The sequence below is a fragment of the Spodoptera frugiperda genome, chromosome 7 (genome assembly GCF_023101765.2).
Source record: "Spodoptera frugiperda isolate SF20-4 chromosome 7, AGI-APGP_CSIRO_Sfru_2.0, whole genome shotgun sequence".
In the NCBI taxonomy this organism is placed as follows: domain Eukaryota; kingdom Metazoa; phylum Arthropoda; class Insecta; order Lepidoptera; family Noctuidae; genus Spodoptera; species Spodoptera frugiperda.
The window spans coordinates 8,794,271-8,808,491 of record NC_064218.1 but is presented as its reverse complement, the minus strand read 5'-3'; the positions used below and the strand labels follow the sequence as shown (position 1 = coordinate 8,808,491).

The 14,221-nt window shown below is 33.6% G+C and overlaps 1 protein-coding gene across 2 annotated transcripts in view; it reads right to left on the bottom strand.

The window, feature by feature from the left end:
* The window catches only part of LOC118266060 (receptor-type tyrosine-protein phosphatase kappa), an 88,459-nt gene extending 74,552 nt beyond the window's left edge, over positions 1-13,907 (bottom strand). For both annotated transcript variants that reach the window (XM_035579412.2, XM_035579413.2), the window contains exon 1: positions 13,294-13,907. In XM_035579412.2, the coding sequence (XP_035435305.1) occupies positions 13,294-13,489 (196 nt within the window). In that variant the 5' untranslated portion in view covers positions 13,490-13,907. The remainder of the gene's footprint in view (positions 1-13,293) is intronic.
* Between the last annotated feature and the right edge of the window lie 314 nt (positions 13,908-14,221).

The following is a 14,221-nucleotide window of genomic DNA, read 5'->3' as shown; positions in this document are numbered from 1 at the left end:
ACTGCCTTATCTGCGAGGAAACAGGAAATCCCATGACGTTTGCCTCAAGGACGTGTTCTTCCTCCCCCCTATTTCAACTCCGTACCGTTATTTCCCCTCTTTTATTTTCCCAGTCACCGCACTACTACTGTATTCTATTATCCCTGTTGGATATTGCCGGACGAAAATCATATCCTAAGCGACCGTTTTTGTTTCTCAGTTTTACTTTTTTGTGGAAAATATTCAAATATTCATCACTAGCGACCCGCCCAAGCTTCGCATGGGTGCAATGGAGATATATTATGCATGTATTATACATATAAACCTTCCTCTTGAATCACTCTATCTATTGAAAAAACCGCATCAAAATCCGTTGCGTAGTTTTAAAGATTTAAGTATACAAAGGGACATAGGGACAGAAAAAGCGACTTTGTTTTATACTATGTAGTATGATAAACATGACTCTTTATTTAGTTTAATGAAAACTAAGTTTTATATTTTTTATATTCTGTACATTTAGCAACATAATAGACCAAAAGTTTCTAAATAGCTGTCAAAATTGACATCTGTCAAATAGGAATAAAAACCATAGAGTCTTTCAGTATTTGATGCAAGATATGAAAAGTGGGTTAAATATCGACAGCCAATAGAAATAGCAGTCGTTGCCAGGTAAGATTACTGGCGAAAAGCCATGAAATTGAGAATCGGTGTTGTATCTTGATTTACTATTACAACTGTTTATATGAATTCGGAGTGCGACAGCAGATTTATTGCTGGGGGCAGTAAGACTAGTATAGGTATATATATTTTACTTTTTCTTTGAAAGGGAGAAATTTCAATTCAATTCAGGGTTAAAGGTTGAGTGTTAAGCGAGGGAATGTGACAAAAAAAATATTACGATTTTCATTTTGAAATGTATTTCAACAGAATAAGTTAAAGTTTCAAATGAAGTACTAACTTAGCAGTACCTAATTATGCTCGTAGTTATCAAACTGGTACGCAGTTTTATAGTTTCCTGGGTTTCTCTCTCTATAACTGTATTAGTATGAGTATTTATGATCAACTTCTCATCCTACCATAAAATACATTTAGAAACTAAGGACTAGTTTCTCAATGTCTAGATACCCGCTATGTATCAGTAGCTTGTAGTTTGTATGCAATATCTGTCACATAAGTTTATCGGGCACTGAAGGTGGTGAAACAGGCGTTTAGAAAACGTTATAAATCGTCGTATAATTTTACATTGATACACAAATTCAAGCCATAAATACTTCGGAAGCAAATCATTCCCTCTCCCCTCAAACATGTTGAGGTCAGATTCCTGGCAATTTCAAATAATAATTTCCTTCATAAAATATTCTCAAATAACCGCAAGGCATTATTATGTAGATGTAATGGGTTTATTTGCGTATTTTTATCTTGTTTCCATTCTACACAAGTATAGGTATAAAATGTATCGTAAGTGACCCGGTTGTGGCCACTTTAAGAATTTTGTCGACTTTGAGGCTTTCTTAACTTATAGTTTTTGTTATCACAAACATATTTCTTGTAAAAAGTCATTAAACATGTATTAACCTTGCCTAAGAAAACCCTTTTTTTAAAGAACGTCCAATAGAAAAATAACTGTATAAAAAAGAAAAAAAAAGGGAGTTTGTGCCATTTTTGGCCAGATTCGTGCCATTTCTGGCCACGGTCGTGTGCCAGTTCTGGCCATCAAAAAATACAATAAAAGTAATCAAAATTTATTAATTAAATTGGACATTTTAGAAACAATAGTTTTCATTTAGTTTGGAAAATATGAAATATTATTACTTCACTTGAATTTAACTTACAATTAAAGAGATCAACATTTATATGACGTTGGTAAAAGCTGGAAAGTAAACTGACCTCCCTTTTGTGTGAAGGCAATTTATTGCATCTCTGAAAATGAAAAATGTATTTGTTGATATGTAAAGCCAAGGAAAAATAAAAAAAATACGATAAATGACTAGAAGTGGGGCGTCTATGTACAAAAGTTTTGGCCAGCCATGTGGCCAAAGATGGGGAAATTCATAATTTTGTCTCCATTAGTGGCCACCTTCTAGTACCCTCACTTCAGAAACATATGGCGACCAAATAACTTTAGTTCCACTTAGACAATATATTCTTCATGTAGTATTAACATAAACATCCAAACAATAAGCAAAGATTTAAAAAATAAAAACCAAATCCTCACCCGCTCGCTTTAGCCTTTTTGTTAAGATCTTAACAATTTCACCCTCAACTAAAAAGAATTACTTGTTGCATCGAAGTGAAGTTTGACACATTAAAGCTGCCAACGGTATCAGTATCTACAATATTCAATATTTTAAATACTGTATATCACAGAGTAATTTATTTGTCCATGCCTAAGTTATATATATTTTAAGGCCCAAATGGCCACAAAGGGGTCGATGGCCACAACCGGGTCACTTGCCCTATGTAGGTAGGCACAAAGACAATATAAAGTATAAAAAATAAAAACGTTCACAACATTTCAATGTTCATCTTGTTCAAAAATATTTTATACGTAGGACGTTTTATGTACTTCGTGAAAACGGTACCAACGCGTGTGAGCCAATAAAAAAGTAATCCAACACAGAATCAATAGCGAGGTAAAACAAAAGAGTTACCTACCAATAAGCTGAGCTATTTAAATTGACGTATGATGACGTCACTCGCGACATCCTGCCATAGACACGAACGAGATTATTTCGGTAACATTCGTCATCGCTTGTGGCGCGCAAATCTGCATTGACAGCTCTCATTCGCGCGGGAAATTGACGGCCATATTGTTTTATTGCTTTCAACTTTCGTTTGATGTATGTTTGCGAGCGAATAGGTTTACGGAAACGATGATAGTTTTATTGTGTCATGAAATTGTATATGTTTTGTATGAAATACAAATTGCTTAATTGTGGAGGAAACAAATTTGTAACAGAATTATTTAAACGTTTATTTATGCCGGTAGAAACTCTTGGGGGATAGTTTGTTTTTAATTTTTACAAGACTTGTAATTTATGAACAGTTATGAGTCATGATTATTGTGATACGAAAATCATCAATAAATCCATAAATATAATAATAGAAAAACAAAATTCTCAATTTTCTCATCTCTCTTGCAATGCAATAAAATAGTTTTTTAAACAAACAGATACGAAGCCAGATCAAATCTAGGTTACTCGTACAAACATAAGAAAAACAGCGGAACCGTGTAGAAATCGGAGCACCTAACTTGTGAAACCCAAGCCCCTACCTAGTCTGTCACGTAATGGAGTTATCTATACACGTCAACACTACAAGAGAAACGGGACACCCAGAAAATGGACTCGCCCTAACAAACGACCTACTTTATTAGATTTCGGCCCAACCCCAATACTGTCATCGGCCAGTACATAAAAATGATTGATAATCTATCAATCTTTATACCACAGAACATGAATGCCAGCACTAAAATCGTTGGGCCAAAGATTTATTGTATTTGCGTGATTGAAGAACAAATATTGCTTTAGTATTTAGATTTTTCTAGCTCGAACAATTTGGTAGGTAAATATTATTATGTATTCTAACTCTGTCTATAAAATGTGAGCGGGAATGTTTTTTTTTTCTTACATGGCTGGGCTTGGCTGAATGCGAAGTTGCCGTTGCCTACAAACATAGATAATATAAAAAGCATTTTCTCTTCGTCGAATCGTCGGCTGTGTCAACGTGAGCGGAATGTCAAATTGTCAAACAAGACTAACTTGTTTTCTTAGTGAAAATATGAAAAACAATGAAATTCGGGAGCAAATAAATTTATAGCAGTACATGGTGTAATAAGGTGTGGTAAAATAGTTTTGACGCATGTATTTTTATATCTGTATATCCAACTCGTTCTTCTCCTTATACTTAAATCTACATATTACGAGCATACAGCTTCATTAACTGACTTTTTTCTTCATTGATTGACCGACTGACCAATCAATTTAGATAATTGTGTTTTAAAAGTGAGTAACTTGTAAGTGGATTGCTTAAAGTAGTCCTTTGACTTTGATCTACGATCTTCCACTAATATTTTTTGATTTGATATTCTCGAAAAACTAAATAAATATAAGTATTTAGCACTTAGTTTACATTTGAATCACATTTGTTGGGATGTTTGTCAGTCAATCACGCTGAAACTACTAACCGAAACTTGATGAAATTTGGTAAACAGACAGGGTATGAGATGACTTAAGATACTTTTAATCCTTTCTCCAAAGTCAGCGTCATTGAAACTGTTAGCAAAAGCTAGTAAAAATAAATACACATAATAACAAAACAATAACAACAAATATTTAGACACGTAATTACATAACTGCTTGTAATCGGATACCGGAGCCATTTTAGTCGCCATTTCTCGGTTACAGTACCGAAGTTCTCGAGGTCATTTTATCTCCTTCCAAACTGGCTATTTTATTTTGGACCCTTTGATATTATGTTTAACTTAATAAGCCTTTTATAGAGGGCTCAAATATTATGTAGTGAGTTGGTTACCGGAACGTAGTATGGCTCGTTTGTTTTGATGGCTAATAATTTGGTTGGAGAACGTTTTTGGTTGGGGAGACTGTGAATATCGATTATTTGTGTTAGGTCAAGTAAAGAAGGTAACTCATAACTTATATAACATCGTGAATAACTTGTTATTATAAAGTGCAAAGCCAGTGGATGCAGATGGCGGCTTATCGGTCTATGGAGGACTAAGGGGGAGGTCTTGGTTCAGCAGTGGACGTCTCTCGGCTGATGATGATGATGATGAAGTAAAAACAATAATAAGAGCTCAATCCCAGCTTTTGAATTAGAATAAATGTTTGATAAGTGAACGTCTTATAACACATTTTTTTTGGGAAATTTTCCACCGTACGTATACTGCCATCATTCATGGCAACATAAACATAACTAGTCAAACGCCCCTTCTTTACCTCTCTACCAAGAAATAAAAGGTCCATATCACACAATATCTTCAAGTATCGTAGCTACTTACGGCACCTATAAATTTTACATGAGCCTCTACATTTTCACATCAGAAAGCGTTTACCAGAAATGTCACCCTGATTTATTATGAACAGGAATCTTGCGAGTCAAATATATGCCTTCTAAGTACATAGACACTCGAATTTGTCACTGTCATACAGAAACTGGCATACCTAAGCGAGAATTTCAGTAATTTCAGTAATCACTTACACAAGTCAAATATTGTTTTAGCAAAGATTACTTGAACTGAGTTTTGTTGAGAATTCAATTATAGTCTTACAAGGTTTTCTTGTGAAAAATTATGATCATTAGTGTACCTACATGTTGGTAACTCCATTGGTTGAATGTTATAAATGCTTATGTGATTTTGGATTTAAATGAGCAACCTTATTGTGATAATCCGGTATTTTAGTCAGTAAGCAAGCACAGCTTTACTGACGGAAAGACTGATACACAATTATTTATTTTTTCATTTGTTGATATTTCAAAAGTACCCATTTATCGGTTTAATAGGAATAAATGATTAGACTTTGCCCTTTGAATAGGGGCAATAACTTACAAAGTCTGATTATAACGCAGAAAATAAACGACATTGAACGTGAAAAGTACGGACAAATCAGGTACCTAAATAATCAAACCTAACAAACTATGACACCCATAGAAACCTAGTCTTATCGCTCTTCAACAATGATGGGGATCTGACGAAAAAAAAGAGGCAGTAATACCTACCTATACAATTTGAAATCCATTATTATCTATAGATTATAAGGATAGTATGGCTGTAGATATGCTATACCTACTAAATTATCTTCATATCTCAATTCACTCACCACAAAATTACCTACCGAATCAAGACCCCACTCCGAGACCCTCACAAATAGAACACCACTTAACACATTTTCCTTTTCCACTATGATTTTTGACACAAAGTAAGAAAGTTCGGATATCTCCCGGACAACCAATAATATTATTTCCCGAAAAAGGGATAAGTGATCCCGAGACAAACGGATTAATGGACCAAAACGGTGTCTCCTACCGCCGGTACTCCACCATTTCTCATTTTTATCCCAAAAGAAAATATAAGGACGGATGCGTCACATTTTCTCTTTAAAAAAATATTGTTTTGCTATTGTTATTTCTCGCCGGATTATTGTAGGATTATATTGTTTTTCGCTAACTTAATAGGATTAATATTTATTGTTTTCGAATGAAGCCGTTTTCTTTTTATGTTATTTACCTTTAAATATGTACCTATATTTATGGCTTCGTCTCCAGTTACCTACCTAGTGTTTGGCAAATAATTTGACTTTCAGTAAATGATCGATGAGGTGACATCTTTTTTTTATGGAATATAGGCAAATGAGCAAACGGGTTACCAGTTGATAAGCGTCAGCGCCGCCTATGGATACCCGCAACACTAGAGGAGTCACAGGTGCGTAACCTTTTAAGAAGAAGAACGCTCTTTTTTGAAGGTTTTGTTGATTTTGAAATACACGATTACAGCTTACAGCGATACTTATCTACAATGTCTCCTATAAAACTTTATCAAAAATCACTTTTTGTGGAACCGGACTCTTGCAAAAGTTTCTAGCTGTCGAGTCCACTTTCATAACTCGAACCCTTACAAAAAAACTAATTTCCTTACCAATATAGCTGTCTTGTAATAAATAACAAATATTCATATGTATTTCTTTGCTATTTCCTTAAGTACTGGCCATCTAATTCGTAGAATATAATCTTATTTAATATTTTATTGATAATAGACTAGATTATCTTCTATGAGCGGTTTTGGCATGGAGTAATGTGGGGACAGATATTTTATGAGTTGTATGAAACACGAAACAAGTACAAAAAGGAGATGCCATATTGAGATTGTGTACTGTGGCAAAACAAATGGGCCCTGCTTAATGAGTAATATGAGAATAAGTAAAAAGGTGTAGATACGTTATTAGCGCTCTGAAAAAGGCACATTAAAATGTGGACAATTGGCAACGTTTTTGTAAAATGGGACTGCTAGATGGAAAATAGAGAAGGACGTAGTTTATAACGTCCTGCGCTCCCCGTAAAGTGTCACGCATTATGTTAAAGGGATATCCAGTTATGACATCTCTTCTTTGTATTTGCATTGTATGAGAATTCTAACATAATTTAGGTTTAGGATCAATAGTACCATGGTTGTCTTTATAATTAAAGTCACCAATTACGTTTATAAGCGGCAACGTTATCGCTTTTTTGGGGTATGGCAAAATGTTTTTGCTGGTTTCAAGTATTAAAATTTTAAAATGATCAGGCGGATCTGTCCTCCACTGTACATGCGTAAGTATTTTATTTATCTACGAGTTAGTCAATTGAGTCTTCCGATCAATATTCATGTGTAATATTAATATGCGTAGTACCGAATAGCTCCAAGTATATAAGAAAATATAATATCTTTTGCATACATAATTTGATCTCTCTGTTGAATGTATGTATGTGAATAGATTCCGAGAAAATCATTTATTGTTTCGCATACCAAGAGCGCAAAATTCCTAGCCGTTATAATTTGACACATAACAAAAATACATCACAGGCATATACTTATGTAATAAACGTTCCTTATTTTAAATAAAGAATAATAAAAAAAATACATTTTTATATCTACAAACAAAATCATAATCAAAGAGAAAATATTCCTTTTTTAAATTTAAAAGGCTGTTAGCATTTCGCATTTTAAAATTTTATAATATTCATTCCAAATTCAAACGTTATAAAGCATAGAGAATACAGAGTGGCGTCTCGCAACGGAATCAATTACATACAGCCAAGCTTAATTGGAGGCAGCCGCCCCGGGCAAACAAGACGTGACCGACGCTAAACGTTATTTATGTCTAAATCTATCTACTCTATGTACGCTGAACTAAGGTTTTATATGCAGAAAGATATTAAATAGGTTACGGTCCATTTGCAGTTGGCCTTTATCAGTGAAAATCACTTGAAATTTCTCTTTGAGTTTCTTTTACGTCTGCCTATGAATTAATACAATATGAAAGAAAATTGATTTTTTTCATTACGAAAAGTTATTATGTCGATTATTTAGTTTTTAGTGTAGTAAAATTATGTGTTGCTACATATCAATTCGAAATAGTATTACTAGAAAATGGATGTATATTGGAGCAAAATTGTACCGATGATAAAATATAAACGGCACATCATTCATCGACCAGAAACAACTCACACCATAGATTCCCAAAACAAAAACAGCAACCGCTTGTCTATGAACAAAATGGCGATGATACACGTTTAATTTAAAAGTGTGAAACAACATACAGTTTGCTATAGATTGTAAACAAACGTTCTGGCGTCATTTCTCTTGACCTAGAGCGGGCCAACAGCCTTTCCAGTCTATTTTAGTACACCACACAGCAGGTCGATTTACTTCAACCTGTCAAATTCCTTTCAAACATTTGCAACTCTATAGTTTTGCAATAAAGTAGAAAATTCATTGGAGTAATTTGACAGTTTAGTGTATGTTGAACTGCTGGTGACATTTTCAGACTATTGTAAAGAGAATCTTTTGTATCTACTTAAATTCAAATGACAATAGATTTGTTGAAAGTATATTATGTTATAAGTTTTCAAACTGACATGGTCAATATAATTTAATTTTGATATAATTTAATTTTAAGAAAACATGTATACGATTTGGTTCTGTAACTGTTACTCTATAGGTATTGTTGTTGAATTATAATAAATAAATAAAAAAATGGTCACTAGTAACATCATTAGAACTCAAAACGGGATATTTACCATGTTTATTAGTATTTTTTTTTATATTAGTTGTAAAATAATTTTAACCCAGTTTATAATAAACTATTTTAGTCTGTCTGCGTTCTTGTAACTTACCTTTTTAATCAGATTTCTTTAAAAAAGTCTGATGACAAATTCTGATTCAAGCTCTAGATGTACTGATGTATCGATAGATATTTCAAGTAGATTGACTGAAACTGGTAGGTATTTATTTTGCTGTCATGAAGATATTTTCATATGAGATGGTCATGTTTTTTTACGGAATCGGAGGCAAACGAGCGTACGGATCACCTGATGGTAAGCGATCAGCGCCGCACATGGACACCCGCAATATCGTCCCGTGGGTGGTCAGGTTACCACGTGGGTGGTAAGGAGTCACAGGTGCGTTGCCGGCTTTTTAAAAAGGAATACGCTCTTTTCTTGAAGGTTTCATATTCAAAAATAGAATCGATAGTAATCGGTGTGGCCACGATTCAGTTGAATGATCAAATACAAATAAATGATTTTGTTTAGTAATTTGTTTAATAGGTACTATGATGACATTAACAGACGGACAATTTTGTTTGGTTGTCAAAAGAAAAATAAAATGACGTCGATTTGGAATCCCCATTGTACGACGTAAATGTAATGCCATTAAGCATTTACATTTGAAGAAAAGGTGTGCACAACACCATGCTATGTAATTCTCCATAATATTTGAAAAATGTAATTCGTTCATCCATAATTTGTGTAATAAATCACGGTTGGCAGCCCTTGTGCTTCCTAACAACGATTCAATTTATCATCCAACGTTGATATTAATCTTCGTTACCGCAATTACCGATCAAATTTGACGTTAAGTAGGCTAATCTACAAAATTTCGATGATTCCCAAAGTTTCCTTGACGTTGTAATAGATAACGACACTTAACAGGTGCTAACAGACATCTGCTTTCGGTTTCCAAAGTAAACTTTGTCTGTTGCTATCCCTTTCTAAGCAAAACGATTTGAAAGAGACGTCGAATATGACGTATTATTTGAGATTTTTACAGTCTCAATCTTCACAATACACATTTGAAAACAGAATGTCAATGTCCAATACGAATACGAATACCATAGACAATAAAAACAAAACGTCACAATTCAAATATCAGAATCAGAACGAAGAACATTTTCGAACAATTTAAATTCAAAATGGAACGTTTAGTTTCTCCTTATCTTTATTGTTGTAACGCTTCGAGCTTTGAACGCCCAGAGGCGGATGTATCGCAGTGGAAAATTCGCTCCACATAATATGCTATTTATAAAATGTACGTGTATCCGAACGGCCATTGAGATGTTCTATGTATCTACATACGTACATACATAACGTATCATTCGCTTGGATGAGTTCGGACTATTGTATACAAATACATATATACATAAGTTGTATATAATGTAAGTACTATTGTACACTGCCAGACTATTATTTATTTCTTAATTTTTTGACGTTGCAAAGGTACCTAGGTATGTATTTATGGTTAAACTGAAATAAATGATTTGATTTCGTCTTTGACTACCTATTTGAAATGATATTCGTTTATTTTACTTGACATTTAAATGTGAACATAAATCTTAGTCCTGTATTACGATGTCTGATTAAGTTTCTATTGGTCTTATCAATAACTTATTATCAGTGATAAGAATAGGTAGTGCTTATTAGACTAAACTTTGAACAGAGAAAAGCCGTTTCTTTTCTCTGTTCTTTATACACTTCCTTAGTTATATATTTTTCCCGGACACTACTTTATTTATTTGATCGATGTAGTAGATTCATCTCGATTTTAACAACCGAATAATCGGCATTATTACCGAAAAGGTTCCAATCATCGAAATACATAATTTTGCGATGTACCACAAAATCTACATCCAATATTAGTGGCTGATTATTCTGGTTGCATATCTGTTTAATGTTTGCTAATATTTGAACAATATAACAATGCTTTTAGTGGGGTTTTATCACATTTTAACTCATTGTGTTTATGCCAAACTTGCGATTGGTATTTTGGCATGATTACAGAACAATATTTGGCCGTTTCACATACAAATTGATGAATTTGCACGTAACAACTATCCATTATGAGATAATGCGTGTGTTAACACTTATGGGTTACCACTAAAAGTCACTTGAGATATGGGTAATTTCGACGTTTATCGTATTCATACTAATATATATAATGTGTAAACTAAAAATGTGTTTATGTATTGTGCAATTGCACGGTTGGTGCAGTCCAGGAGGTTGTTGGGCAACGTGTAGCGAACTAGATTCTCGTGCGGCGCAATTATTTGTATGATCCACGTTGTTTCGGTTCTGCGTGTGATGTGTATGAGAAATTGTATGTCTGTAAATGCACACACTACACAGGAGAAACACATAGTGTGGGGAAACATTGTTAAACAATAAAAAAAATAAATTCAAAAGGCTTTTTACCAAACTATTTATCACTACATATTTCATTTCAATCTTATAAGCAACAATACTTTCCTATTTAAAATAAAGTTACCTACCAATTATAATTATACACACTTTGTTTAATAGTAATAAAAATTAATTCTTTTAATTATGCATCGTTATCATAATAAAAACAAACAGATTCACGCTTCTAGAAAATACATCAACTAAAACTGACTAACAGTAATCTGTAACCGCACTAACGTAAAAATAACCAAACAAGATCACGAAAATAACCACTCAAGGTTAATTATAACCGATATAAACGAGACCAATGATAATTTCAGAGAAAAATATAATTAATAACGATCTCAGTTGGTTACGTAAATGTATTTTTCAAAGACCTAAATATAATATGTATGTATCATCCTTGTTGACTTTCATTGCGTCTTTTTACCGCGAATTGTTTTTGTTTCTACTAAGAACATCCGCAATGGAAGTGGGAGCGATGTAAACAGATTTATTTATTTAAAACTAAAGCACTTCCTACTAATTTTATGAATGAAATTGTTCGTTGAATATAACTTTGTTGAGAAGAATCTCAATTATTTTCTTTGAGTGTTGTCTGGCATTTTTGGTTTTAGGTAAATAAATTGCGAACAAATATTTTTGTCTACTTATTTGTATTTTATTAATTTAAATGATTTTATTATAACTTTCGTGGGACATACTAAATTAATTTATTATGTTATCGGTTTACTCACGTAACTGCAGCACAATAATACAAAAACAAGAACAACAACAACAGCGCGACAACAAATGTATCAAATGTTATGCTCCTCATGGATATGAGCCTGTAGCTTGGCTTGTAACTAGTCGAGTTCCGCGTCAAACAGTTTCGTGATGAAATGATAATGAATTAAAATAGTTTAGTTTACCAAAAAGATGATGGTAGATCATCATTCATCTCCAAGAGAGTTTGATATATCTAATCTAGTCTCTGACTGTACACTTGCCAGGCAGTTAGTGTAAATTTCAAATGTGTAATCCTTTATCCAATTCTTACGGCACCCGCGGAAAGAGTAAAAGTATACAAATATTTTCTACTCTATCCTCACCACATGACACAGATAAAATAAATAAAAAAAAAAAATAAACATTAATACACTGTATATGTATATTGTATACATTTTTAAGGGAAGAAATTCATCCAATGACTTCTATCACCCTAGGCGAGGCGAGAGGGAGTTGCAGACTCTTACTGACTAAAGACCACCACGTTCCTACTCCTGCTTTTCGAGCCGGAGCCTTGATAAACCACCGTCTAGTCTACACCAACAATAAGTTATTTACTTAATGTTGGTGTAGACTATACACTTAACACCACTAACAAAAGTAGGTCAACTGAAGAAACCATGTTGGTTTCTAAAACAGCAATTCACGCACTTTGTACTTACTACGTTTTAATTTATATTAATGAGTACTAAGCTGGTTGACAGGCGTGTAAGCTCGCCGAGACGAACTGACAGACAGATTAAATAGAGAATGTTCAGTTGTTCAGGAGCAAGGCGTGAAACTACAAGATGGAAGTTGGTTACTACCAAAACTAGGGCTAAGAACGCTATTTTCTTATAAGTTGGAGGTAAATACGGAGTTTTATACTTAAGACAAAAAGGCTTTGCATTAGAAAATATCAGTCAAATTGAAATAGTACGATACTTATTCAATACCTAAAAGACTGTTAAACACTGAAACTACAAAATTTCAGGTAATACGCGATGAATAAAAAAAAACAATCACATAAATCAGTCTATAAACATCGACGTAATCGGTGTGCCTATTTAGAAAAAAAAACATACCGGTTGAATTTAGAACCTCCTCCTTTTTGGGAAGTCGGTTGAAAAACAAACGTAATGTATCATCAATGTATTTGTTGCACTTTTAAAAATATTTAATATCCATTGCAGTCTCACATAATTAAAAAATAATATAATTAGGTAGATAGATTTTAATCCATTGCAGTCTCACATAATTAAAAAAAATAATTGGGTAGGTACTTAGTTGCTTTTATTATTTTAATTAACAAAATAAAAATAAAAGAGTACTCACCAAGCGATATGAGGCCACTGTTGAGCATGGGTAGTTTGATGCTATTGGGGATGGACACCAGGCTGGTGGTGCCTGATGTCCTGAAGTCCTTCTTCTTCGGCTTTTTCTCCATGTCGTACCTTGTGGTGGACCGCGAGCGATGTTTCCGCTGGCTTGTCGCGACTGACGTGCCACGCTGCCCCGTTCGAGACGACATTTTGGCTCACCCCACGGATCTCCCGCCGATATATACTCACTCGGATATGAACGGAAACTAGCGCGATTAATACGACACCGTCATTTTACAACACATACAAAATCACACACTGCCACTGTTCTACGTTTAGTTATTGTGGTATAAAAATTTATGGTCGCTATAATTAATTTTTATTTAAATTTATATTATCTACAATTTTATTTTTATAGACGAAAATTAAAAATAACTTTTTCGCAAATTATTTTTTTTTAAGCGTAAATTTAATATTTTTTATATCAAAACATTTAATTATTATACGTTTCTATCCTAGAATTTGACACATTATTAGCTAAGATGGCGATGTGTTGGGTGATGGTAGCCGGTCGGTATCATAAGGGCCCTGTCATGTCGGCAGCGTGGTGTAGTGTCACGGTGTCGCCTGAAACAATGAAACAAGTACAGGTTAATTACGATACTTAGGAATCTATGGATGTTGTCTTAGAACTTATGAGAATAAAGACAATTTGGGAAGAATAACAAATTAGTTTAAGTGACGACGCGACGTCTCAAAAGCGATTTTATACGTGATTTATATAATAAAATTGTTGAAGTAATCAAAGCTAAATTGAATAAAAACAATATACTTTTTAACGCCTGAATACGGAAACGCTACTCAATTTTAAGTTGTAGGCACTTTAATATTGTTCTATCTCAGTTTTTTTAAAAAAAAATCTAATGACAGAACTATTTATG